The sequence below is a fragment of the Nannizzia gypsea genome, genomic scaffold (genome assembly GCF_000150975.2).
Source record: "Nannizzia gypsea CBS 118893 supercont1.7 genomic scaffold, whole genome shotgun sequence".
NCBI classification, from domain to species: Eukaryota; Fungi; Ascomycota; class Eurotiomycetes; order Onygenales; family Arthrodermataceae; genus Nannizzia; species Nannizzia gypsea.
In genome coordinates this window covers 988,389-1,014,665 of record NW_003345195.1, presented here as the reverse complement: position 1 = coordinate 1,014,665, position 26,277 = coordinate 988,389, and the positions used below count along the sequence as shown (strand labels likewise).

At 47.7% G+C, this 26,277-nt stretch overlaps 14 protein-coding genes across 14 annotated transcripts; 6 read left to right on the top strand and 8 right to left on the bottom strand.

The window, feature by feature from the left end:
- Positions 1-89: 89 nt before the first annotated feature.
- MGYG_09165 (hypothetical protein) lies at positions 90-1,031 on the bottom strand (the record flags this gene model as incomplete). Its single annotated transcript, XM_003170398.1, has 2 exons — positions 90-421; positions 914-1,031. 2 exons carry the CDS (start codon positions 1,029-1,031, stop codon positions 90-92), a joined length of 450 nt encoding a protein of 149 aa, XP_003170446.1.
- A 1,349-nt stretch (positions 1,032-2,380) lies between these two features.
- MGYG_07688 (hypothetical protein) lies at positions 2,381-3,493 on the top strand (the record flags this gene model as incomplete). The annotated part of the gene is made up of 2 exons (XM_003170397.1): positions 2,381-2,795; positions 2,934-3,493. 2 exons carry the CDS (start codon positions 2,381-2,383, stop codon positions 3,491-3,493), a joined length of 975 nt encoding a protein of 324 aa, XP_003170445.1.
- Positions 3,494-3,977: 484 nt separating this feature from the next.
- On the top strand, positions 3,978-5,910 carry MGYG_07687 (peptidyl-prolyl cis-trans isomerase cyp8; the record flags this gene model as incomplete). The annotated part of the gene is made up of 4 exons (XM_003170396.1): positions 3,978-3,987; positions 4,057-4,073; positions 4,147-5,330; positions 5,397-5,910. The coding sequence occupies 4 exons, from the start codon at positions 3,978-3,980 to the stop codon at positions 5,908-5,910; spliced, it is 1,725 nt and encodes a 574-aa protein (XP_003170444.1).
- A 226-nt stretch (positions 5,911-6,136) lies between these two features.
- On the bottom strand, positions 6,137-7,823 carry MGYG_07686 (serine/threonine protein kinase; the record flags this gene model as incomplete). Its single annotated transcript, XM_003170395.1, has 3 exons — positions 6,137-6,688; positions 6,755-7,383; positions 7,448-7,823. The coding sequence occupies 3 exons, from the start codon at positions 7,821-7,823 to the stop codon at positions 6,137-6,139; spliced, it is 1,557 nt and encodes a 518-aa protein (XP_003170443.1).
- A 595-nt stretch (positions 7,824-8,418) lies between these two features.
- Positions 8,419-10,776, bottom strand: MGYG_07685 (YjeF-N domain-containing protein; the record flags this gene model as incomplete). The annotated part of the gene is made up of 3 exons (XM_003170394.1): positions 8,419-8,666; positions 8,733-10,604; positions 10,662-10,776. The coding sequence occupies 3 exons, from the start codon at positions 10,774-10,776 to the stop codon at positions 8,419-8,421; spliced, it is 2,235 nt and encodes a 744-aa protein (XP_003170442.1).
- Positions 10,777-11,745: 969 nt separating this feature from the next.
- MGYG_07684 (hypothetical protein) lies at positions 11,746-13,231 on the top strand (the record flags this gene model as incomplete). The annotated part of the gene is made up of 2 exons (XM_003170393.1): positions 11,746-11,842; positions 11,916-13,231. The coding sequence occupies 2 exons, from the start codon at positions 11,746-11,748 to the stop codon at positions 13,229-13,231; spliced, it is 1,413 nt and encodes a 470-aa protein (XP_003170441.1).
- Positions 13,232-13,509: 278 nt separating this feature from the next.
- On the bottom strand, positions 13,510-14,596 carry MGYG_07683 (triosephosphate isomerase; the record flags this gene model as incomplete). Its single annotated transcript, XM_003170392.1, has 6 exons — positions 13,510-13,538; positions 13,594-13,808; positions 13,868-13,980; positions 14,043-14,117; positions 14,188-14,467; positions 14,559-14,596. 6 exons carry the CDS (start codon positions 14,594-14,596, stop codon positions 13,510-13,512), a joined length of 750 nt encoding a protein of 249 aa, XP_003170440.1.
- Positions 14,597-16,442: 1,846 nt separating this feature from the next.
- On the top strand, positions 16,443-17,280 carry MGYG_07682 (mRNA turnover protein MRT4; the record flags this gene model as incomplete). The annotated part of the gene is made up of 2 exons (XM_003170391.1): positions 16,443-16,636; positions 16,740-17,280. 2 exons carry the CDS (start codon positions 16,443-16,445, stop codon positions 17,278-17,280), a joined length of 735 nt encoding a protein of 244 aa, XP_003170439.1.
- A 52-nt stretch (positions 17,281-17,332) lies between these two features.
- MGYG_07681 (hypothetical protein) lies at positions 17,333-18,108 on the bottom strand (the record flags this gene model as incomplete). The annotated part of the gene is made up of 3 exons (XM_003170390.1): positions 17,333-17,467; positions 17,962-18,055; positions 18,098-18,108. 3 exons carry the CDS (start codon positions 18,106-18,108, stop codon positions 17,333-17,335), a joined length of 240 nt encoding a protein of 79 aa, XP_003170438.1.
- A 25-nt stretch (positions 18,109-18,133) lies between these two features.
- Positions 18,134-19,616, bottom strand: MGYG_07680 (U1 small nuclear ribonucleoprotein; the record flags this gene model as incomplete). Its single annotated transcript, XM_003170389.1, has 4 exons — positions 18,134-18,867; positions 18,992-19,085; positions 19,155-19,282; positions 19,355-19,616. 4 exons carry the CDS (start codon positions 19,614-19,616, stop codon positions 18,134-18,136), a joined length of 1,218 nt encoding a protein of 405 aa, XP_003170437.1.
- Positions 19,617-19,940: 324 nt separating this feature from the next.
- Positions 19,941-20,480, top strand: MGYG_07679 (mitochondrial 54S ribosomal protein MRPL51; the record flags this gene model as incomplete). Its single annotated transcript, XM_003170388.1, has 3 exons — positions 19,941-19,979; positions 20,038-20,120; positions 20,189-20,480. The coding sequence occupies 3 exons, from the start codon at positions 19,941-19,943 to the stop codon at positions 20,478-20,480; spliced, it is 414 nt and encodes a 137-aa protein (XP_003170436.1).
- Positions 20,481-20,993: 513 nt separating this feature from the next.
- MGYG_07678 (hypothetical protein) lies at positions 20,994-22,396 on the bottom strand (the record flags this gene model as incomplete). The annotated part of the gene is made up of 3 exons (XM_003170387.1): positions 20,994-21,155; positions 21,222-22,187; positions 22,346-22,396. 3 exons carry the CDS (start codon positions 22,394-22,396, stop codon positions 20,994-20,996), a joined length of 1,179 nt encoding a protein of 392 aa, XP_003170435.1.
- A 975-nt stretch (positions 22,397-23,371) lies between these two features.
- Positions 23,372-25,050, bottom strand: MGYG_07677 (cell cycle control protein cwf8; the record flags this gene model as incomplete). The annotated part of the gene is made up of 5 exons (XM_003170386.1): positions 23,372-23,835; positions 23,889-24,355; positions 24,424-24,865; positions 24,928-24,972; positions 25,038-25,050. 5 exons carry the CDS (start codon positions 25,048-25,050, stop codon positions 23,372-23,374), a joined length of 1,431 nt encoding a protein of 476 aa, XP_003170434.1.
- A 345-nt stretch (positions 25,051-25,395) lies between these two features.
- MGYG_07676 (hypothetical protein) lies at positions 25,396-25,968 on the top strand (the record flags this gene model as incomplete). The annotated part of the gene is made up of 2 exons (XM_003170385.1): positions 25,396-25,426; positions 25,496-25,968. 2 exons carry the CDS (start codon positions 25,396-25,398, stop codon positions 25,966-25,968), a joined length of 504 nt encoding a protein of 167 aa, XP_003170433.1.
- Positions 25,969-26,277: the final 309 nt, after the last annotated feature.

Here is a 26,277-nt window from a genome sequence, read left to right as displayed (position 1 = left end):
GTTATTGTGATGAAGGGAAGCTGGTATTGGGGCGTTCATGAGCGAGCCAGGCAGCAACAAGCCCCGAGCGTAGTTCAACAACCTGATAGTTACGCCTTTGAAACAATATTGAGCCAGTGATCGATGTTTGGAGTGGGTATCAAGAGATCGAGGCGTAATAGGCCTGATGCAAGCTGATATTTATCTTGAACAAGAGACGTGAATTTACTTGAGAACGAATGCCGCCTCTCTACTCTCTGCGCCTCTTCTCTCGCTTTAGTTTTTCGGGGCTCCTTCACACCCTCAACGTCCATGCAAGCGCAAGGCTTCCAAAAGCCAAAAGAGCCGAGAGTTGGGGGATCGCGCCAGACGAGGGAAACGGCAAGCAGGAACAGAAGAAAGCGCTCAACTCGAATGTTGGTGAGAGGGAAGGCAGCAAGATCTGGTGTAATACTCAGTACTAGCTTTACGAGGAGACGCTTCCTCCTCCCGAAGCGCCCACGCTCTACATGCTTGGTTGGTCTCCAAGGATGTGTTGATATTAATAGTAATTGGTTGGATCATGGATGCACTGTTTGTTTGTAAGCATGTTTTGTCCACTAGGAGGCCGTCCTCTGCGGGCATCTGATCACAACAGTAGTGGATCGTCTATCGCCGACTATTCGCACCGCTCAGCCATGAGTCAAGGGAGAGACTTTGAAACCAGGAGATGCACGGTCAGCAACCTTCTAAAAATGAGCCGTTCCCTTTCAATTGGCTAATTAGCCCTTGTTACGTTACTGAGTAGCCCTTGTATGTTGGTAGGGAAGCTGGCTGAGCCTCAAGGCTGAGTGGCTGGCAGCCAGGGATGGGTTTATCCTTGCTCGGCTGAGTGGCTCGTTCGTGATAATAAATACCTACATATGCAGATGCCTATCGGTTGGTTCATACTTACGCGGCTCTAAGGCAGACAGTTTCTCAAATCCGGCGTTTGAGGACGCAATGTAACCAGAGCTCTCTGCAAGGCATCCAGATTCCAGATCCGTCAAAATTGCCCGGCCGGCGCCCTGCATCGTTAAAAACCTTAACCTTGCTAGGCAGCCAGTCCAGAGCCAGGGATGAAGTTTTCAAGGCGAACGTATTTCCACGGGCGCAGAGTGTGCCCTCCCCGATTGCAGTTTTGTTTATGCAATGAATGGTTACTCACATACACAGCTTCCCCGGCTGGTGGTTGGTAACTCGTGCGATGGAACCTTGAGGTAGACCATTAGGATATATAGAAGATATACCTCCATCCATGGACATCCATGGCCGGGATGATAGTAATGACGGAAAATACTTTATCCGATAAGGTTGATTCAATATCACGTGCTAATAATATGGCCCGAGCTTTCCAAGTGGGTCTTGAATTGCTTTTTCAGACGGCTGACCAATGATATGCTTTAAAATCCGTCCCCTGGAAATTTTATATTGACGTTGGTGACTTTTGGATGATGTAATCATTTTGGTTGCTCTCTCACTTCCTCTTCTATTCACTTCGCCTTTTTTTATTCACTCTGCCTTTACTTCGTTTCTTATAAACGATATAATAATTTTAATTTCAATATGTTGGGATATTCCACTTTGGCTACGACTCACACACATCACCCAAGGTATCCTTGGAGCATTAGACCTTTTTGACCCTTGTGGTCCAATACAATATCAAATTATTCAAGCTCTCTCACTTGATCGATTTCATTAGCTCCACTGTGGCCCTTCAGCCCCTTAGACAGTGATACCCGCAGCGCCAAGTTCCACGATGACAACTGCAGAGATGGGGAGGCCCCAAAAGCCGATGTCTGCTGTAGCTTACGCCGGGCCCCTTCTTACTCCAGCAACCTCTACCAGCACTTCATCCCCACCCAGTTTGAGGAAACGATAAAATGAAGGCTCTTCCGAAGACGACAGACCCCCGTTTCTTGGGAATAATTAAATCTACAATGAGGACTACAGATGCGGTGGTCCATCCCTTGTTAGGCTGCCTGCCCAAAACAAATACCTTTCGAAGGATGATTGATTTCTTCTTGCGTACAATGAATTGCAAGATACTATCACTCATGTACTTCGTAAATGGAGCATTGACGTGCAGGCTAGAACTCCCCTCCAGAGAGCTCACCAGACGGAAGGCTCAGTTACTTGGGTCAACACCCTCCTTATCTCGGCACGTAAACATGAACTCAACGAGACATGGTTCGGGGCCTGCAAAGAGATCAGACAGATTCTTCTTGACAACAAATTAGACGATATATCTTTTGAAATGGTTGATGAAAGAGCTTCTCAGCGCGTTTTATCATCTCCGGTGTCGCGTACAGACCCATTTTGTTCTATATGGGCAGACCTTCGCCCACGAATTTTGGCCATTCTTGGAGATATGTAATGAACGATGCTGTCGCCGCAGCAACGTGGGGTATCTAGGGTCCATACTCTTATCACGATTGTCATTCTCGTAAGAGAGGATTCTACCTCTGATTGGACGGTGGTCAGGGAAAAGGTCGTGGAGGTCCTAGACAGCATGGGGTTACATCGTGTTGCCGTTGAGATACGTCGTGGGTCTCTTCTACAATTCCACAATCGCCTCCCAGTGGAGGGATTTCTCACCCAGAATGGCCGGAGTTTAGAGCCACGTATGGGTGGAACTATTGGCCCTCACTCCTCAACTTTCTCTTCATCTACCTTTGGGGGTTCCTTGGAAGTACAACGTCCTTCTGAGGGATGGAAGCGCTATGGGTTGACGAATCATCACTGCGTCACTGCACTCAAATCCACTGCAGACTGGGATAAGCACGGAATTATGCCCAGTGATCCAGAAAATAATCTTGCCATTGACTACCCGAGTCTCAACGACCACACTCTTGCTATCAAACACTACGAAGAAAAAATCGCGCAACTCGGAGCTTGAGAGACTTACGTCTCGATAAAGAAACGTATGGACGAAGATGATCCTTCGGTTTTGCGCAACGAGAAGCATGTCTATGAATACGCTCGGACTGAAATCTCACACTGGAGGGGTACATTAGATCATGCTCGGGAGTATTACCTGCGTGATCAGCTGCTTCTTGGAAAGGTATACGCATCTTCCGGATATCGAATGGGCACCAACAAACGCATCTTAGACTGGGCTTCATTGGAAGTGGAAAGCAAGCGTGTCTCCGAGAACAAGTTACCTTCAATCGACGACATTCCTAGGGGTTCCCCTGCGTTATACCTGACTGCAAAAGAGGTTTTAGATGGGCCTGCTGCTCCGCACGAAGAGATGGGGGTCTGCAAGATCGGCCGAAATACTGGGTTTTCGGAAGGGATGCTGGGTGCAATCACCGAGACAGATATCCAATGTTGGTTCCGGGATGCGAATGGTAACTGGGTTAAAAGCCGAGGGCTTGCATTTCTTGTTCACCGAAAGGCTCCTCGACTTACTTTTGGAAAACCAGAAGATTCTGGATCGTTCATCTTCAGCCTCGAAGGCTCGTTTATTGGGCTGTACATGGGGGTGACTTAGAAGCAGGAACTGGATTGTTTATCGAAGCCAGTGACCTGTTTGAGGATATCAAACAAGTTACAGGTGCCTTAGATGTTCGCATTTCGTCATGATAGAGATGTCTGGCAATTTACTTGGCCAGCCAATGGAAAATCTTTAGTTTGTTCTGTGGGTGCGTTTCATTGTAAGTTAGTGAGAATAAACCAATAATACCTCTTACATCCACCAAATAAATAAATAACTAAGTAATGAGATGGTTAGCAAACCAATTAAATCGCAAGTCAAGTTAAACTCCCAGTAATAACAAATTATTATTCGCTTATAGCTAGACAACTTAGCGGAATTAACCAACCAGAGCTTCCAATGCCCAAATTAGTTCTGAGTTATCAGCCTCAAAAGTTCGTTCAAGCTCAAACCGAACTTGAAGCTCGTCAAGTTCATCGCGACCAAAGTTGCATTTAAATATCTAACTGGCAACAGTCGGACTGTCAGAATTAAGACAAAGATGGGGAAAGGTAACTACATCGAGCCACGATTTACCGACTATTTCTGAGTCAACAATAGCTGCTAACCCGAGATTTTAGGCACCGATAAGCTCTATGTACGCGATTTTGGTGCCCGGTTTGCTATTCTTCTCCCTACAACGGATCCAAACTGACGTATAACCCTTACAGATCACTCATTCAGAATGGGCTTCAGAGGATGCATTCTCTGCCAATGTCGGCGCTGGTGCTGCACGACAGAAGACCGGCGGCCCCCACGCGTCTTTTAAACGATTACCGTTCAACTTTTGCTCGTTATCACTCCAGCCCTTTTCTCACCCCGTGTGCACCTCGGATGGAATCATATTCGACCTGACACACATTCTGCCCTGGATTAAAAAGAACGGGACCAACCCTGTGAATGGCGCTCCTATGAAGAACTCGGACCTGATCAAGCTCCATTTCGCAAAGAACGACTCGGATGAATATGTTGACCCTGTCACATATAAAGTGTTCACAGATAACACGCATATAGTCGCGCTTGGGAATACGGGGAATGTCTTTGCCTGGGATACCGTGCAAAAGCTCAACATCAAGCCTAAAATGTGGCGGGACCTGGTAAATGATGAAGAGTTCGGTAGGAAGGATATAATCACATTACAGGATCCGCATAATGTGAATTCCCGAGACCTTAGTACCTTCAAATACCTAAAAGACGGGGAAAGGAATACCACAAGCGGGAAAGACGACCAGAGCATCAACCTTAATGCAATGGGCAGCTCCGCAAAGATCCTGCGAGCGAAAGAGGCCGTGGCTAAGGCGCGGGCCGAGAGAGAGCAAAAGGCAGCATCAGCCAATGCGTTAAGCCAGAAACAAAAAGATGTTTCAGCCGTCAAGAAGAATGCGACCACTAACCAAGGCGGTAAACCTGTGCCATTTAACGCAGCAAGACATACTACCGGTTTAGCCGCTGCGTCCTTTACTAGCACAGGTCTAACACCACATACCGCTGCCGACTTGTCAATAATGTCAGACGAAGAATACATGCTGAAACGTGGGCGAGTAAAGATAAAGGGCTATGCTCGGATAGTTACCAATCTGGGTGATCTTAACATTGAACTACACACGGAACATGCACCAAAAGCCGTGTGGAATTTCATTCAACTAGCTAAAAAGGGTTACTACAAGGGTGTCACTTTTCACCGGAATATCAAAGGCTTTATGATTCAGGGCGGTGATCCAACTGGTACTGGCAGAGGAGGGGAAAGTATCTGGGGCAAAAGTTTCGCAGATGAGGTTATTGGACCCCTTAAGCATGATGCTAGAGGGACTCTGAGCATGGCCAATAAAGGAAAAGATACCAACAGTAGTCAGTTGTAAGTGTATCCTACCCATCTAGAAAACCCCCTTGAGTTTTGTCTACAACTGCTAACATTCAGTAGTTTTTTCGCGTATCGTGCGGTCCCCCATCTGAACGGGAAACACACTATCTTCGGCCATCTGATTGACGACCCTTCTCCGTCTTCACCGACTCTAGATGCAATGGAAGTGGCTCCTGTGGACTCTAGCACAAATAGACCTACTCCCGCCATTACCATCCATGATGTGGTGGTATTTGTGGATCCTTTTGAAGAATTCCTGAATAAGAAACGGGAAGAGGAAAATGCTCAGCAATCAGTCTCTGGAGCTGGTGGCGATATTAAAGATAAAGGGGACGATGACCATGTTACATGGACTGGCAAAAGATTACGTGGATATGGCTCAAATGAGAGTGTTGGTGCTTCTGGGAATGCGTCTGGGGTCGGCAAATATCTGAAGTCAGCAGCTGCAGCCTCAAGGGGAAATGAGGATGAGATCGTTGAATTTGTTGACGAAGATGAACCCGAGTCAGAACATGCACGTAAGAAAGTCAAGAACTCGGGGCGCGGAGGCTTCGGGAATTTCGATTCATGGTGATACCAAAGTGCCTCATATTCACCTATCGAATTCTACCCAGGTTTCATAATGACCTTTCAAGACTGCAGCTTCAGACATCTCATTCTTGGACCTATAATACCACAGATGATTCGATTTTGGATTGTGGGAATGTGACTTACCAACTCGCATTAGCCACACTTTTTATCTCCAAGGTTGCGCAGCATGGTACCTAACCGTGCATCTTTCAGTTCATAAAATTATCCCACTATCGTGAATTCAGTCTTGGTGGCCTCTTCATCTCCGAAGCATGGTCGACCCATTGCCCCTGGAACCAAGGTAGCCTCTGCAACTCAGCCATATCCATACGGTCAGCCACGTCTCTGGCTAGCAAATGCCTTAGCGCATCCACACAATCCTGTGATAGCCGTTCGTCAATTGGCAACTCCTCATTCATTATTCGCAACCTCCTGTCGTAGAGGTAGAGGAATTTCTCTTCGTCGTGGTCATGCCACGCATACAGTGTTTTAATGTCCCCATTATTTGCTTGAGGCTCCGGTGTTTCCCACGGAGAATACCCATGAAGCAGGTCATACACCAGGACTCCAAATTTCCAAAGGTATTGTACCCGCCTGTCGTGGCTTAAGGGTATATGTCGTTCCGAAAGGGTGTCGATAGGGCGACGGAGATCATCCGTCGCAAGTTGAAGTGCTATTTCTGGGTTAACAAAGTATTCGAACGCTTCGATGTAGCCATAACCTTCCGTCTCCCATCCGTTGTTTTCAGACACGTATACAGCCCCGAAGTCAATAAGTTGGGTCTGTGTCTAGAGTGTTAGCACGGTATTCAAAAATGTTTGAGGATATGTCAACGAGGTGAAACATACATTGAGATTTTTGTCCACCAAGTAATTTCGATGGCTTAAGTCTCCATGCAACATCTTCATGTCCATAAGGTAAACAAGTGCTTCAAGGATATTAGAAGCAATTTTGCAAGCCTGGACCTCAGTGACCCTCGTCTGTTTCAAACGTGTAAGCTGTTCTCCATTATACCCAGGGAAATGTTGCGTTGGGATAGTCCTTGGCTGAAGTAACAGCGTCTCTCGCAAAGGGTTATCATCCAAGCTGTCAGCAGACATGACTATGGACGCATACTCCTTATGAATATACACAGAATCAATCTTTGGGAATCTCTTGCATTCTGTGAGGAGCTCTAGAACAACTGCTTCCACCGGTAAAAATCGTTGTTCCCCTGTGAAAACTTCTCGGTATTCACACGTTTGAGCCCTAGCAAACCCATGTATCGCCAATGGGCATTGCAGCTCCATTTTGACAGCGAATTGGCGTGGCGGCTTGGGTGCGTATGCCCTTGCCCTCGGATCACTAGGCTCTATCAACGCAGCCATGCTAGATCTGCGGTATTCATAGTAGTCCCAGTCAGTGCCCCTGGCGAATCTAAAGCCTGTAGCCGCCGCTGGTCGGTTGATCTCCCTAGCAGCATAGATTCGACCAAAAGCTAGTTGATACTTAGCTGATTTGAATGAACGGAAAACGATATTAGACAATTCATCCGGACTTACTTCCTCTTCCAATTTTTCCATAGATTGCAAACCGTTTGGTCATATCTGGGCACATTCTGTCGAAATAATCTTGCTCAAGCCTGTAATCAGAGTCGTTGGGAAAGTAATCCTTATGGGACGATAGCAGGTGGTATCTATATGTATCTGCCCTCCCCTTCAGCGCATGGTGTGTGAGTGTGAGAGGACCAATACGCTCAAGGTCGTTACATTGAGAGAGTATAAGCGGCCCGGCAAGTCGTCGTCTTAGAACAATCATCTGTAGCTCTTCTCCAACTTCGCCCTTGATCATGACATGGATGGATCTCCCCGCGTCGTCTACAGGCCTGGTATGGCCATAATATTTGTCCAAGTCGAGTTCAAGCTGGTTGTACTCCATGGTTCCTGTATGTAGATGCTTGAATATGCACCTCCAGTTCGGGATATAGAATAATTTTCTGACAACGTGGAATCCAACAGCTTACTTGCCCTTTTTCTGATATGCCCTAGGAACAACGAACGAAAGCTACAGTTGAGTTGCTGTTTGGCCACCTTTATATGTTATGGGCTTTCTAAATCCATTAACCATCAAATAGGTATTGTTCAGATAGTCAACAAAGCTTTTGGTAACGGATGAAGTTCTCTCAAAATGAAAGAGCTATTCAGGATTTCTCCAGTCCTCGAGACATGGTGAGAATAAAGGAGATGCTAATAGAAAAGGCTGCAGTACATAAAGCATATCCGCTAGATAAAGGGTATGGATCAAAGATGCCACATAGATGGGTTAAAGTAATTAAAATATGCTTTCCTATGTTTATACTGAAAACAGTGACAACCGCTTTTTCTGGCCCGTGATTGCATTGTGTAGAAAAGGAAAACGCCATATTCCCAGTGACCAACCACAATAAAACCCTTTAAGCACCAAGCCATATCCTTTCCGCCCACAATGCCTAGAAAAAAAAATAAAGAGCAAAAGGAATGTAGCATACTGTAGATCAGGGGGTAGGAAGCTGGAATCTCAGAGGCACAACCCAGGCGCTACCAAATTCGACTCCGTGACGACGACGGGTTCCGTATTTTCTCCATGCAACAGGACTGATGCCAACATCTGCAACTGCAATTTGCCAGGACTCGCCTCCTCGTGAAGACAAAGCTGTCACTAAGCCCGTTTTTGGTGCACCAAGACAGATGACAAATTGCGAAGATACTGCGAGTTGGGATCCCTGGGTGACTGTTGTTTCTCCTGTTTGATATTAGTATGGTGTCGATCTAACAATGGTATAGCGAGGATGTATCAGTTGAGGCTTACCCGTAGTTGCCGACAAGCCAGAAGGAACGTCAACGGATAGAACGTCAACCTTGCTTCGGTTCACCCAGGAAATAATCTCAAATGCGGTTGCTTGATCATCAGTACGCAAATCTTCGAATGCAACATGCATACCAAAGAGTGCGTCAATGATAAGTTTAGGCTTAAAATCGCCCATCGAAAACCGGGCGGAAAGATCCTCCCATCGCATGACATGGCCTCCTGCCTTTTGGAATATGTCAACTTGCTTCTGGAAGCCGTCGGTAAATTCACCGTCATGGCCATTGCCCAGGACGCACAGGGAGACACGATAACCACGGTTGCGTAGGTGTCGCGCAGAAGCGACGGTGCGTGCACCGGTTCGATGGTTTCCTACAAAAACAACGATTATTGAAGGCACACGCAGGCCGGTTGCAAGGGATATTGCTCCTTCAGCAATGCCTCTACCCGCATTCTCGGTAACAATATCTTCGGTAAGACCAAGCTCTGCTATAGCTAGTTGCTCTATCTCCACCATTTGAAGAGGACTGATGCTAGGGCACTTCCTGCCAGTCGTTATCATATGGAGAGCACCACCCGTTGGACTTGACGACCCTGTCATAGATGATGCGGAGTGTTTAACTACTTTGATGGGCTGCGGGCTGGTAGTACGTGTAGACGATAGATGCGAGCGACCAAGGATGGTAAATTGAGCGGAAGACGGGGTGGAGGCTATCACGCCACTACCCTTCCGCGATGGAATAGAACGGCTAGAACGGTTGCGGCTCGATGTCCGGCCATTGACAGTGTAATCATCATCCGTTTCTCCAGCTTCGCTATTCCATTGGGAGGTTTGCGGCTGTGATGTTGAGTCCAACACATTTTCTGTGTAGTGAAGGTTCTTTCCTCCATTGGTCCCAGGTTTAGGTCGTCGGTTGAAACTTGCTAGGCGGTCTTCCAGGGGGGTCATATCGTCATTCCTTATCTCGTCAAACACTCTTCGTTTATCGAACTTGGACAGGTTACTTTGAAAATCAAAGTCTCCAAGTTCCTGGATATCAGTCGCCTCTTCAGTTGCCCATCCATTCAAGTTCTCCTTTTGGGCTCGAGCCCTTCTAGCCCTTAACTTTGACTTATTGGGGGTTGGGGAAGCATCAATCGGTTCGATAAAGGCTGTCTGCCTCCAACCTTTGCCGGGAACGCCTTTCCTTCCATGGTTGGTGGCGGAGACATGCAACTCAGTCGCAGTGATATCAGTCGTTTCTCCACCGTCTCTCTCCAACTTCCCTCTACCGCCTCGCTTACCCCGCTTCCCTACGGGCTTAAGCTGGGTTGCAGCTGAGCTACTAACTCCTTGAGCTCGGCCATGGGGTATGGAGGTATGCTCCAGCTCCTGTTGTTCCACAATATCTTCCCTTATGGAGGAAGGCTGCTCTGGGTTGTTAAGCTCCAAATCGCTAAAGGGCGCATTCAATGTAGCCGGAAGTCGCGTGTGATGTCCGATGTGGGTCGCATGCGCTGACGTCGGCACTTCCGAGCCTCCTAACATGACAGGGGAAGTGGAAATCGGATGCGACGTAACAGTAGCTGGTTCTACCTCGTTGTTTGCATCCTGACGTCCATCCTGTCTTGAGGGACGTTTAAAGCTCAAGATCGCTGGATCCACGAAAGACGGAGCGCCTGTGTTGTGAGACACAGATATAGACTGTGCCGAGCCCGTGGGATGTGGTGGTTGGCTATGCTGGGAGGAGGAATGATATCCACCACTATCAATGTGTCCATTCCTATGATGCACTGGTGTTTGAGGAGTCGGCTCGCTAGATATCTCTAGATCCGCGATCTTGGAACCATCGATATGATACAAAGGGAAATGTTGGCCATTCCATAAAAGCAGCGCTAGACGAATTATCAGCATGACCAGTTAGAAGATGACGAGCTGAAGAAAACACTCACCATTTTGCAGGCTTAACCTAGTCCCCACGACATCAACGACTTCGCCTTTGATCCGGCAATTTGGGGGACTCTTGAGGGTCACAAGCACAATGCAGCCGATAAACTCCGAAGCCATGGCTGTGTCTAAGAGAATGAGGTGCTGTAGATTGGCGGGTGTAGTGTCAGGAATCTCCCATGCTGCTGTACAGTAGAGGTTGCCTATGAAGCCTGGCTCTCCCTCCGGCTGAAAGTGCTGCTGGCTTTTTCCTCCTCCTGATGCTGCTTCTTCTCCTGCGCAAAGTTGATCCTCATTTTTTGTGAGGAAGTTGAGATGGAGGCTGAGCCAGTCACGTGGGGCATTTATCGATAAGGAGCAAACGAAAAGCAAAAAAAGAACAAACAAGGGGCGCGGCTTTTCAAGCAAGACGGTTTGGCGTTTGACGACTAGCTGCGACGTGAGAGCTTGCCTCAAGGGAATGCTAACACCGCTGATAGGGTCGGTGTTGCCCGGGGGCCCTGTAATAACCCATTTGCAATCATCTGTTCGCGGGATAATGATTTTTGGTGTGTTTCATCGTGGCAGTGTTGTTCGGCGAGACCGGGCAGCGTAGTAAACTGGTAGTGAGCAAGGATCTATATCAGGCTATATTATCAGCTAGTTATAGCGCCCGGAGGTTAAGTCTGACAAAAAGGAAGAGGTAGAAGTGAGAATTGTGGTAAATATGGGGATGGAGGAAACGGCCACTCACAAAAGATGGCTTACTCTAGAGTCAACAGGACCTAGAGAGTTAGACCATGCAAGCATTTGATTGACAAGTATGTCCTTAATAAGATAGACTACTCTGGCAAGAATAAACAGTATAGTCCAACTGTGTAGCAGCTTTCTCTCTTGTATCAGTTGTCAGGATGTCTTCTCGCCAGGGAAAAGGGTCGACGTCGTCACTTGGTGCAAACATGACAAACATCTTCCCTAAGCATCTAGCAACAACCACCAGAAGAAGGATAAGAATGTATAGAATAACGACGGGAACAACTGCACAGCAAGCCCACGGTAAGACCAATTGGTCTTTCTCCGCTTTCGACAGACGTCTGGCGACTTGATAAAATGCTTGATTTTATGGACTATATCCAGCTCGCCTTCTCGGACGCCTCGGGATGGAACCGCGATAACTCGTACTCTACCCTTACGGACACCGCAAAAGGTACTGGCGACAGCTATTAGCTATCCCGCAATGCGAACATAAATCGCTGACATGGGCTAACATATGAGTGTAGCTCTTCTTGACTTCTCAACCCCTGAACGACTTCGCGTTCACCTCTCGTCCCTCTCTACTCCCCAGTTTGCGACAGCCTACACCCTCGGAACGGTTGGCCTCATCGATGGCTCAGTCTCATGCCTATTCAGTACCATACCTTTGGACAAGACAGTCAGCCGAAGCGCCTTGATATCCCTACGGAGCCTTGTACCGGGCTACAGACAGATATACCCTCCTGCTGTCCCGCTAGACCCTGGCTTGGAATGGACCTTTGGCGGGAGCAACAGCCTTGGAGACGCAGGGGTATCAGAGAGGAAGAGAAAAGCCACCCTTCTTCATGCGACATTACATCTACCTCCTCCAACAACTCTAACGGCTCTTTTCCTGCACCGCCCTTCACCCACAACCAAGCTTTCTGTCGCCTTGTGGTCTAGTCAGGCTATCAATACATCGAAATCCGCGCCTCCACAGGCATCCTTGCTCACCCAATTATTCCATGATACCGGCAAATACAGCACTGAATTTCTATTCAGTACAGACAATACCTTGTTTGGGTTCCGAGGACTATGGAACTTTGGTCCTGATCCAAGAGAGTTGTCCAGTGGTCGTAGCGACGCTCCGAACAACGGTCAATGTAAAAAGCCGCCTTGCTTGCAATCTGTAGCACTCCTCTCTGCTGGCGGAGAGGCTTATTATTCACCAACTTCTAGCGTCATCGGCCTCTCGACCGGTATGCGCTTCACCACATTACCTGCTGCTTATGACATACGGACTGGGCCGAATTCTTTACCCGCGACAGGCAGCCAGATCCCTTCTCCGATCTCAACATTCCCCTACACACTAACTCTAACATTAACTCCACTAACGGGCTCCTTATCAACTACTTACTCTCTTCTGGCTTCTCCGAACCTAGCTTTGAGTTCCCGCTTTGGATTCAATGTGTATAGCTGGGAAAGTGAAATGGTTGCCGGATGCGAACTATGGCAGAATAGGAGGAAGATAAATATGAATCACTACAACCCCGACGGAAGCATTGACGACCTCGCTTGGGCGAAACGAAAGTTGGGCCTTCTACCCCATTTAGAGCCCACAGATCCATCCTCGTCATCTTCGGTATTCTCTTCAACTTCAGAATCAGTCATCAAACTCCGCGTTGATCAGTCTTTAAAAGTACGATTGCTCTGGGAAGGCCGTATAAAGGACCTGCTAGTCAGTGCTGGAGTTGCGCTGGGCCCAACCACGCCACATGTATCGTCGATGTCATGCTCGGGTGGATCTTTATCTAAAAGCTACGGATGGACCGGTGTGGGCGTGTCCGTATTATACTCATCATGATTTAACGATGATTTAATTTCATTCATCCATCTTTTTATGTACCTTCGGTTCTATAGGGAGTATCTCCGCTCTCCACCTTTTTTGCCGGAACAATGCTGGATCAATTGCCGGTCTTTGGGCGATTATAGACTATAGATATGTTAACTATATTTTTAATTGTGTCTATTTAACATTGGGGACACACTGGTGGATGTCCCATTGTTCAGCTTCCCAGCAGACATCATTGGTAGACACATTATGCTACCAGCACCCGAGTCACCATTTCTCGTACAATACGCTTACAGACGAGCATTGATGATGTCGACAACTATTTCTATTATTAGCTCCTTGTTTTCCGGGGTATATAGTATCTGATGACTTACAGGCAGGCTTCAAGCTAGCACCTCCAACCAAGAATCCGTCGACGTCTTTTTGCTTAGCCAGCTCAGTGCAGTTCTTCTCGTTGACACTGCCTCCATATATAACACGGGTGGCCTCAGAGACAGCAGGGGAAACAGTCTTGGAAAGCCATTCACGGATAGAAGCGTGGACTTCCTGAGCTTGCTCGGTGGTTGCAACCTTTCCGGTTCCAATAGCCCTAGATATTGTATTAGACCACCTTGAATTGTTAACACAGAGACTGAATACAGTACATACCAGATAGGCTCATAGGCAATGACAATCTTGGCCCATTGCTGCTCGGTGACTTTATCAGCAACGGCTTGCAGTTGTCGGGTGACAACTTCGACAGTCTTGTTGGCCTCTCGTTCCTGTTGAAAATGCATTATATTAGCTAACTCCATCTATAACCAATCTGTAAGCTAGTCCATACCTCGAGAGACTCTCCAATGCAGACAATAACGTTCAATCCACCGTCAACGGCGGCCTTTGTCTTGCGTGCAACAAACTATGTATCCACGAATAGTCATTGATCATCAGCTCTGAAGTGTACCCAATAGTTGACGTGAACAACATACGTCATCATCCTCCTTGAGGATAACTCTTCTCTCACTATGTCCGGTCAAAGTCCAGTTGACCTTGGAGTCCTTCAATTGATCAACGCTAAGCTCTCCAGTGAAAGCACCGTTTGGCTTATCAAAGACGTTCTGAGCAGCAACTTCGATTTTGTCGTTTGCCTGGCTGCGGGCGAGGAGAAGGTAGATGGCTGGAGGCGAGATAACGACCTCGGTGTTGGAGTCAAGCTTAGCGCTGTTAAGGTTGGAGATAATGTCGGAAATCGATTGAGATGTTCCGTTCCTGTTATATCGTGGTTAGCTATTGAATCACGCCCGTGTATTGCGGTACTCGTTGAGATATGTGAATCTAGGTGGGGTAGTTAGTAGCTCACATCTTGAAGTTCCCGCCAACGAAGAATTTGCGAGCCATGGTGAATGTAGATTGCGCGTTTATACGGGTTAAACAAGAGAAATTATATTGCTTATTAGGTATCTGAGATAGAGGCGACGTCGAATAATGGTAGTAGATGTTGGTAGAAATTAGGGGTTGAGCGTTTAAATATTTTGGCGGGGACCGCGGGGCACGGCAGAAACCGGATCTTGCTGCCATATTATTGCCCGTTTCTTTAATATAAAAAACCTCCTACACAGCTACGGGAACTTCAACAACATGATAAATCTGGTGAAGAAGTATATAATGCCGATATAAAAGCAGCTGGAAAATTGAACCGACATGGATCTTCACCCATAAATACGTATCTCGGCTGAAACCCGCTGTTGACGCTGTAAAGGCGTGAAAACCTGGCCCACTCTAGTCAGTCACATCTAGTAGAGCGAAGTAGCCCAGACCAGAAATCAGGAATAAGGCAACCTGATCTAGTTGACTATACGGAGCATACGACAAAGTAATTCAAGAGCCTATACTCCAAAAGTTCGGCATGGTCCTCACGGGTCCCCCCAAGAAACATTTAGTATAGCGCGGAGCGCGGCCCGAAACTCGACCTCGCCTTCCAGTAAGAAGGTGGTCTAGACTCTTTTTCAAGTATTATTTATATGCTGGCTAGGTGCCGTTTAGCAAATGATCCTGGATGCTGTCATTAGCCATCGACTATTAGCAAGGCTAAAGTACTAACGAAAAACCTTTCATTAGGATATTGTCTAATACTTTTAACCTCATGCCGTGTTGAGACTGACGGCCGGAAGTGCCGATGAAATGAACATTATAGATCAATAGAATATATGTTGTTCGACCGGAGAAGGGCCACTCTTTGGTGTTCACAGTGTAACAGAGTAAGCGCCTATTTTGAGACCGCTTATGGGAATACTTTAGATGTAGGACGCCAGTTATTAGAGTATGACGCCTCAAGGCCCAGTTGAAAGTAGATAATGAAGAGATAGCTATTGTGCCGTGCATTCATGCCATTGCACAACTCCCGGTGTAATTCAACATTCTCTTTGTTAGTAGGAGCATTAACGTAAGGGAGGTACATATCTTGTTAAGTTAATAAGGGTTTGGTTCAATGCTCAAATGTAGATCGATTCTGAGATCCAACTTGGCGTAAAACATCGCCAGCTCACTTTTTGGCGTGTATATTCGATGTTAGGCAATGTTAAATGCTGGATCACATTAGAATAGAGAAATGAGTAGGTAAATAGAGAGCCATATGGGTGAGGATACCTCAATGTTAGAAGTGTACTCCGTAGGTAAAAACTGTAAATGAACACGCCGATTTAAACCTATCAAAAGAGAAGGAGCATAATGAATTTGAGGCTTAAAACTAATCAGGGACGCGGTAAAAATAAGGTGAGGCACGTGACAGAATATTAGCGCGCTGAAATGATGACTAATATAGACTCTTGACATATGTTGGGTACAATCAGGATTCATACAGGGTGGCCGATAATGGAGACTAAAGACAAGAATGCCGCTTCATTCTAGGTATTTTATAGATAAAATAGATACCCTTCCGTTAGGTTTAAGTAGAAGTACATATCACAGCTGAGTGTGGGAAAGGACGAAAAAGTCGAGAAATCCACGTGACTCTATTACTCATCAGTACTGATAAGGATTAGCTTCATATCTTATCAACATTTCTCCGCCTCCGACATGTCCGCCAAAAAAAAAAATTAACGACGATAGGAAGCAATCATTTGCGATAGAGAAGAATTCAATTTATAGATACCCTTAGAAGCCTTCAACCCATCTTGAAGGGAACAGGGAGAAAGAGATTTATCTTGTCTTCTTTATCTAGCTCCTACCACCTAAGTCGTCCATCATGCCTATCTCAAAAAGGGCGAAGGTGGTCCACGAGTCCAGGACTCAAAAAAAATCGCACAAAGAGCAGACTCGTCGACTATACGCCAATGTGCAAGCTGCCGTTGAGGAATATGACCATCTTTTTGTATTCGCTGTTGATAATATGAGAAACACCTATTTGAAGGATGTGCGGACCGAGTTCTCTGATGGCCGGTCAGTTTCCTACTCGTTATTTTTTCTCCACCTCTTCTATGCATTCTTCTGCTACCAGAAGCTACATTGACTATCTCTGCATTTGCGCTAACTGTATGTCCAGACTCTTCTTCGGCAAGACCAAAGTCATGGCAATTGCTCTGGGAACTACACCGGAAACCGCATGCGCGCCAAACCTCGAGCGTCTCTCACGTTATCTAACTGGCGCAGTTGGATTGCTATTCACATCTCGCGAACCTCAATCTGTTCTTGACTTCTTCGAATCATTCCACCCTATTGATTTTGCTCGCGCGGGGAACGTAACACCACGCGCTTTCACAATACCCAGCGGCGTCGTATATTCACGTGCTGGTGAGATACCGGCCGAAGACGACGAGCCAATTAGCCATACAATTGAGCCAACTCTTCGGAAACTGAACGTCCCTACGAGACTAGTGAAGGGGAAAGTTATGCTAGAAATGGAGGGAGATGGATATCAGGTCTGCAAGGCAGGCGAGGAGCTTGATTCTAGGCAGTCAACGCTCTTGAAGATGTTTGGTGTTGCTGTTGCTGAGTTTAAGGTTGAGATGAAGGCTCGTTGGGAGAAAAAGAGTGGAGAAGTCGTGGTCTTGGAGAATCAGGAAACAATGGAAGTCGATGCGTGAGGAGAATTCAGGAGTTGAACTAGTTTTTTCTCTCTGAGACTCTTTCAATCTCTCACACTCTAGCTTTTCCGTTGCTCGACGAGGTGGTGACCATTTGAAAGCAGCGGGCATTTTTCTTACTGGCGTTCTGGCGATTGGTGTCAATATTTGATAACGGCTCTCTTGAGGTATCTACCATGGTTTTTATCTTATACCATGATCAAATGGAAAAGTTGTCTGTTTCTATACTATATGGGTATTCCATGCTAACTTCAATAGATAGACCATACGACTAACGCTGAAAAAAGGAGACAATTAACTACCTAATTAAAGCACCATAACCATACTACCTGCCTTTGCAATGATCAATGCTAGAATGTTTAGAGATGCTAAACAGCCTTACCCGATCTTACCTACAACATATTATAAATGTACAATTTCACCTTCACCAACGGTGCCATAAAGTACATACTTACCACCCAGTAAAAAGTTCCAAAGAAGAAATGAAAAGCAGGAGGCAAAAGAATCAAGGGCGACAAAAAGGATGAAAGGTTGGAAAGGTATAGTAGTAAGACATCACTTCAAGAATTAGTAGCGTAAGACCGTACAAGACGGTAAAACGGAATGGTCGGATGGGGGTATCCAGGGAGTACTCCGGTGTCTGTAGCCTGGGATGGGTCGTTATAAAGCGTAGAGATTTACCTCATGTGTTGTAAATAGGAGAGGATCGCCGAGTCCATTTAGATGAGGAGTGAAGCCGTGGATGTTTTTCTTCTTAAGAACCAATGATCTTACCCTTAAGGCTATGAAGGATCAGACAAAATGAACTGCAACCCACCAACAAACCATTGTTGAATTGTTAGATAAGTCGGACTCAGTATCTTCGTTTCGTCCTAGGATCATCGTATGCATCCCCATCGTGGTGTCTCTTTCTCGGAGGATCATCATCACGCCGGCTGTATCTGTCTCTATCACGGTCTCGGTCTCGCGGCCTATCCCGATCACGGTCGCTTCGACCACCTCTCTCTCGGTCTCTATCACGCTCACGGTCTCTGTCTCTGTCTCTGTCACGATCTCCATATGCTCTGGGTCTGACAGGTTCTCGGTTGCTGCCAGTTACACCTCGATCACCCGATCTGTCGTACCTAGAGCCTCCTCGGCTTCTATCTTCATAGCGTCTCTCTCCGTAGCCATCACCATTTTGCTGACCATACCCACCGCCACCACTGCCCCGGCTTCCACCAGGGCCCAAAGGAGCGTTGGGGGGAGCCTGGCCCGATGCACCGTTGGAGGGGCCTCCAAATCCGCTACGCCCACCCTGGAAGCCAACTCCTCCACGGCCGCCATAGGGCCGATCACCTCCTCTAAATCCACCTCGGAAGCCCCCCCTTGATCCTCGGAAACCACCCTGGAAGCCACCGGGGCCAGAAGGGGGGCCAAATCCGCCAGGACCCATGGGTCTTGAGGGCATCGCTTTGGTATATCCACGGCCACCTAGTCCACCGCCGAATCGACGTGGTTTCCATCCCTTGACCGTACGTCCACGCTCGACATCGACAAGAGCACGTCGATCTTTGATGCGAATCCCATCTGTTTCCTTGTAGGCAGCTGTAGTTGTGACGCAAGAGCAATCGTTGGCGTTAGTCATGTACTTAATTACCTTCTCATAGCTATTTTCATACGTTGAGCAGGGGAGGGGAAGGGGATGAGAGAATTGTTCGGGATTCAGTACCCTTCATATCCTTTTCACGCTCGTATACTATAAAAGCATAACCTCGATGTGGTTTCTTTGGATTAGGGTTCTGCGTGTCTTTCACGATCCGAATCTAACAGAAACAAAAGGTCAGTCAATATATATAGAGGACAAATTGATCATGTCTGCATATTGTACACACCCTTTCTATAGGACCGAACCGGCCAAATTCCCGTTCCAAATCCGCTTCCTTAACATCATAGCTCAGTCTAGAGACAAATAACGTTCTGAAAGGGTCACCACGAATTTGGGGATCTTCAGAGGGGTTAACTATAAGCAAGGCATTAGTAAAGAACATATATGGTTGACACCAGAGACAGATTTAGTAGGGTATATGCGCACATGTTGAAAGACCTTCTTCTAGACGTTTCGCAGCCTGCTCCTGTTTCTCCATCTTCAGCCTATCCTTGCGCTGCAGCCAGCTCTCCGTTGCATTATAAGGGACTTCCTCTCCATACTTCTTCAGCTCATCGAGGTAACCGGCAACACCGGATATCGTACTTGACTTCACATCGTCGGGTGCTCTGCTGATGGGCTGGAGGTAACGGAGAGGAGGACGCGGCGCAAAGAGCGCGAGGAGGTTTGGAGGGAGTTTGTCCGTCATGGTCGAAGGAAGCAGAACCGGGCAAGCAGCATGTAGAACGTTCTAGTACTCAAGCTCAAAGCATCAAGACGGCCTTAGATAGCAGCTCTCCTGGTTGTCGCGCGGCTTTCGTATTTTTCTGTTGTTTGAAATCGCCTTTTTTGGCTTTTTCAGGCTTTTGTCGACGAAAGAGTCGCGGATAGCTTAGTCATTGAATACTGACCAATCACACTCAAGAATTCACTGCGCATCAAAAAGTTCGACTTCTGCAGGTTCAACCAGCAAGCAAAAGACGACGAGGAGCAGGACAACTTCTGGATATTGTACGGGGAGGAAGACGCAAAGATGCCGGTTAAAGGAATAGTATCGCTGGCTTCTGGCCGAGTAAGTAGTGTTCTGTCTGCTAATTGCCTGGTTCTTTACTAATTGGTGACTTCTGCAGAATGGCGTGGGAGCTTTCATCCTGCAGTGCAAGCGACTCGACTTTCACTACTGCGACTGGGCAGGCAGTTCTAAGGGCATGAAGTGAGTGCCCTGCTCTATAACTCCCCTTCCCGGCTTCCTACAAACTGAATCTAACGGCTCTCTGTCAGCTCCTTTATCAAGGAAATGCTTCCCGATTTCGCCAAACGAAACCCTCAGATCGAAATCCGCATTTCTCCCCGTCCCCACAAACACCCCGTTATCAAGGGACACTACGTCAATGGCCGTGAGAAGGCAATCTGTGTACGGAATCTCGAAGTGTACGAAGTTCTTCAGAAAGCGAACCTGTTGAAGGAAGCTAGCGGGGAGAAGCTACGACGAACGAACAAGCCTGTTCTCAGCATGAACGAGAGCGTCAGAGGCATCTGGTCTCCTTACCATGGAGACATGAAGCAGATATAATAATTTTCAGCCTAGTTCTTCTGCTGAGACTGCACAGGGTTGACGAGAATGTACTATTATTACGGCATGGCGCGTCTGGTTTTATTTGATCCCTCGAATGTCTTTTTTTCGTTTTTGATATTTGGAGGTATAGTTGCATTATACTTGGGAGTTGTATATGATTACTAGGGGATATAGTCTTAGTTATAGGACCTCCATCCAGAATCCAGTTATTTCTTCTTTTTTGTCTGGTGAAGTTCCAATGAATTATTCTTCTGTTTAGAGTAGTACCAGGTAGATTGAAGAAAAAAATTCTGTAAAACAGTAACTAAGGATCAAAAGAAATGTATGCATATACCGCTAAAGTAAAACGTAAGACGAGTGCGCCTGGACCATGAGATGTTGGGTATTAAAAATGAAAAGACCTTGCCGTGACCCTATGCACATTCTACCAAACGCCATCAAATCGGAAAAGGCCGCGTTAACAAAGGGAAAGTAGCGACAAAGTCAAGGTTGGTAAATGACTGGCGGTGATTAGAGATAAATTTGGAACATTGTCCGGGGCTGGCTAACGGATCTCCCGCAGTTTGCCACAACACATTTTGCAAAGGGTTTGGACTTTATATCAAGAGAGTGATCAGATTTCTTTGCTCTAGAAGAGACGGCTCTGTTTTTGGTACATGTACCACAGTAAACCTATAAAGAATATTAGTACAGACTGAAAAAATAAAGGAAAGGGTATTTGTGGCCTAGATCACTCACATGTCCGCAGGCTCTGGAAACCCATATCTGTTTTCCCAGCTCATCTCCCGTCCCGAGCTCACGCTCACAGTTTGGACAAATAGCTTCTTCTTCTTCTGTAACTGTCCTTGTGAATCCATCAGGGGGAGGCGGAGGTGGCTCATACACAGGCTCTGTCCTAGGGGCCTCACCGCCGGCGAATGCTGTTGTGCTGTAATCCAGCTGTATGGCAAAAGGATTGAGATCCGACGTGAGGTCTATTTCGCTACCGAGCCAATGCATAGACGCAGCCATGGGTGTTACTGGCTGAAAGGCCAACATGCCTCTCGTGCGTAGGGACAATTCACGTCGTAACATCTCCTCCCGGTCTAGGGGCGACAGTCTCCCAGGCCGCTGCGTTCCTCTTTGCACATGCGGCATGTCAGAGCTTCTAGACCACAGCAGCGGATGTCGGCTATCGCTGTGACTCCTATCCGGTGCTCGTGATGCGCGGGGCCTCAGTGACGACCCTAGGAACTCCACCTCCGGGCTCGATGGTTGCTGTTGCTGTTGTTGCTGCTGGTGCCCGGGAGGACTGTCGGCTTCCAAATCCACCACATCAACCATGATATTTCGTCCAAACCGAGGGCCGCGCGACGCTCTGTTCAGCAGCACGGGTTCTTCTTGGTCTCCCGGCGTTAGGGCAGGCCGTATCACCGGATCTGAGTCCTGCGTTAAATCGATAACATCCTCTTGCGGCGGAAGCTGGAGTGAATGTGGCCGGGCTGGCACTCCGGTCGACATGACGGGCCTGCGGAAATCGAACCCGTCGCCGGGATATCTCACTCGAGGGAACGGGGGGAGTGGTGGCAGTCGGGGACGGGAGCTGTTGATGCTGCTGCTGAGAGCGCCGGGTGTGTCTACTGAGCTTGAAGACTCTCCGCGACGACTCCGAGACGTCTGGCTTTCGCCATCAGAATGAGGGCCTGAGATCTCCTCGTGGTAGCGCTAGAGTGAATGAATCAATACTGTCAGCTTCCTATCAAGTCTCATATAAACCGTAGCTACTCTAAGGGGGGGGTTGTTGTATCTAGCAACGGGGGTGGTAGTTAAAGATTGACTATCTATCTTACTGAGCACCCCGCTAGCAAAAGACCAAGACTGACCTTTCTCGGCTGCCGGGCGTTAATCGTCTGTCTGCTAGGGCCGCTGCTCATGGTAGGGAGGGTCGGCAGCGCAGTAGGAGCAGGAAGCTGGCTCGGTGGTGACGAGAGAAGCTGGCGTAGGGTTGATTTTTGGGTGGAAAGAAGCAACTAAAAACTTCGAGCGAGAGAGAGAGAGAGATAGAAAGAGAGCGAGAGCGAGAGAAGCGACAGAAAAGTGACGGCGGGAAAAAAGGCTCCTTTGCGCTTTGTCAGATGCAAGCGAAGCCCCCAATAGCTTTATGGATTAACTTATTTTCTATTAAGTATTTCCGCCTCCGTGGGCCAGGATGAAGCAGGCAGAGAGAGGCGACGCAGTGCGCGGGATTACATCGCTGTCTCTGGGTAAGATTTTATATGAAACTGCGTGTGTGATGGCTGCGGGAGTCGACAGGTTACAGGGCACGCAAGCAGCAAGGGGCTACCAAAGGGTCCAAAGGGAGGACATGCGATAGCCGGCCAGCAGCAGACGGGAGGGAGAGAAGACTTTGCCATCGGCCTGGTAAAGTGAGAGCGCTGGAAGCCTATGGGCAGCCTTCTACCGTCACTATTCACTGTGTTCAATTGTCCACTCCCCCTGCCGGGTTCAAACAAGGGGACGGTCAGCCATTGACTGTATGAATCTGGGAGGGCGACCATCCATAGGATGACCTTTTAAGATGAAAGTATTGTATAAAAAAGGCCTTGGAAAAGATTTTTATAGAAGTTTGGATGGCTACCAATATCTATCAATTATCCAGACGGAGATAGGGAGATTCCTCATGGACTCTTTTGACGATGACATAATCTTAATATAGAAGAGCTATAGACTAGAAAAGCCTTCCGGTTTGAGCGCTTAGAGAAGGCTAGGGAGGATATTAGCCGGTGCAGAGGCAGCTCGAGTTGGCGGGTTGGATATTGTTTAGTGTCCAGAGCAAGTGGCCATCAATTCACTAGAGTACATCAAGAGAGAAAACGAAAGACAAAGAACTCCCATCACATTAGTATATATCACTGCGCACTAACTGACACAATAACGCCGTCTCCATTAAGTGACAAGATGCTCTGGGCAGAGGGACCCCAGGCAACCGCGGTGGAAGGCACTGCACTTCGCAGTGGCTCCGTCCAGGACTTTGAGGCCTTGGAATACTGCTGTACGGTAAGTCCGTTGGGTCCGCCGGTAAGCAGGAACTGCCCTGTGTAGTCCCAGCTGATAGAGTCGACTCGGCTACCGGTTTCTAGGACCTTCACGACATTCGATTTACGGAGGTCCCAGACTGATATGTCGGAGGAGTCCTTCGTCACCGCAGCAAGCCAGGTACCGTTTTCAGAGAAGTATAGCGCTTTAATTGGGCCAGACATGTCGAAGGCAGCTGCGCTAGTACCGCTCTTGACATCGAATATTTTGATTTGGCCGTCAGCTCCGCCGGCAGCTAGGAGGTGGCCATCGGGATGGAATTGAACGCATGACAAAGCTGCTCAAGTTAGTATTTGGTAATAACAACGTTTGCTGGAGGAGTATACATACCGGAGTCTGTGAATATTTGAGTAATGACAGAGGAACTCGAGATATCGTAAAGGGTATAGCTCTTGTCAACACCAACGGATGCAATGATGTCACCGGTTGGATGCACAGCCAGAGCTTCAGCTGTACCGGCATGGACACTGAAACTGGCAACCTCTGATTCATTTTCAAAGACCTTTACGGCACCAGTCGTAGTTGCGATGACAGCCTTGTCCCCTACCCAGGCAGAGTCCGTTATCGAGCCACTGCCAGCCTTTAGAGAGGCTACAACCCGTTTTTCGGGGAGAGAATATACGCCAGCAACACCGTCAACACCTCCTACCAATGCTAGATTGCCGGAGGAGTTCAATGATATAGAGTGTCCACCGGGGTAAAGGGGCTCGGATGGGCTAGAAGGTTTGAACTCTTGAATAGCTTCACTGGTAGCCCAGTCTTCTGGGATAGGCCGTTTGCGTCGAGTCTTTGAAAGTCTACAGAGGGAAGACTGTTAGGTACGGCTATATGGTATGCAGATTTCGAGAGGGAAGTGAATCCATACTTCTCTTGAGTTTCTTCAATTCTCGAAATGACACCTTCCGGAAGACCTGTGCTATCCACCTGCATCGCATCTCCCGCCGCAGGAGCACGGCTAGCTCCAACTGAGACCTTTGAAAGTGCATCTCTAGCTTCGTCTCGCTCCTTTCGTAGTCTAGCAATCACACGAACAGCTGCATCGTGCTGGTACAGTGCCGTACTAAGCTCTTGCCGCGTCTGCGCAAGCGTCTGTCGAAGAGTGAACGTTTCAAGGGCCAAGGCATCCCATTCTTCCTGGAAAACTCCAAGTAGCGAGGGGATCGAGGTAAGGGTTGGCGGTCGAGGTCTGGCGATGTGAGCTGATTTCAATTCGACAAGGTCCTCCAAGGTATGTTCCTCGCCTGTGATGGGCTCTTTTCCATTCTCTGAAATATACTCCTCCACCAGACGTTTCTCGAAGACATTTCCTAGTCAAACGTATGAGTATATATGCCCAGATAGATCAGTTCGCGAAGCAAGCGCTGCTTACCACTCTTGCGCGACACCACCGGCACCTGGGGAGCCTCGCCAGAAACTAAACCGCCAACCGTCAGCTAATTGCTTCCCCAGCAGGGACACGTAGAAGATAGAATAGCTTACTTGCGCACAACATGGCTTATGAAGTTGCTTTGTACGATCTCTCGAGCTTTGCGAATGCGTTTTGAACCTGATATGAAATTCCGATTTGGTTCTGCTGGGAAGCTCGGCGGTTTTGTATTTCCGTCTCCGGTATCTTGAGGCAGCGCGATAGTTGAAAGGCCGACTTTGGGGCCTCGCTCTTTAGAGGACAACGAAGAACTCACTGGGAGTTTGATAGGTTTACTCTGTGGAGCCTACTGTCCTCATTTCTACAGATTTTGGGACTGGTCTCACTCGCTATGGCCCGGTGATTGTATAGCGCAATGCTTGGGATTGATTGCGCGCGGCCAAAAGTCAACGCACGCGAGTTCCAGCCATCATGAGCCGCAGGGCAAACAATCTCTCTTATGGTAGATATATTACCTTCGCTTTGAATTTTACCTAGATGGGGCTTTAATTCACTAACGCCACTCTCGTAGAGAAGCCGGAGCCGTCGTTCCTCCGTAAACTGAGGAATCAATATGGAGATGGCGGCGAACATCACCGGAGCCGCCCAAGTCCACGTCCTACCAAGTCTAAATATGCTGAAGACGAAGATGACGGGCCTACTTATGTTGATGAAGATAGCAACGAAGTCATCTCGAAGGAGAAATATTTAGAGATGGTAGCGGGCCCAAAGGGTGATACTGAGGAAAACGAAGCCGGAGAGAATGGGCAACCTACGAAAGCTACCGCAGGTGAAGGAGCTGAACCGGAAGCAGAAACTCGAGCTTCCAAGTCCAAGCAGAATGTGGCAGAGATAGGAGCGTCGAAAAAGAGGAAGCAGGGAAAGGTTGTAGGAGGCGGCGATGTTCCCGAGGATCAAGAGAGATCCCAGGCTCAGACTGAAGCGCCGAAGAGGAAGAAGAACACAAAGAAGAAGATCAAGCTCTCGTTTGATGACGAGGAATGAGATACTGGCTCCCTTGCGGGCATATCTATCCTTGTCTCACGGGGTCTTAAGCGATCTATGGGCCCGGTCCCTACAACGTATGGATGCTTCACCACCGCCACCTACAAGAATATAGGAACAAAACAATATATAATCGTAACAACCTATAATAGTAATTATGAATAATACCGTCTTACGCGACATCTTAAGCGCTAACCGGCCAACCGGGGCGTTGCTATGTAACTTTGGACTTTTTGTCATAGAATTCGTAAACCAGTCAACTATTTCTCATAAACAGTCATAACCGTAACTTTTGACTCTCAACCAAAC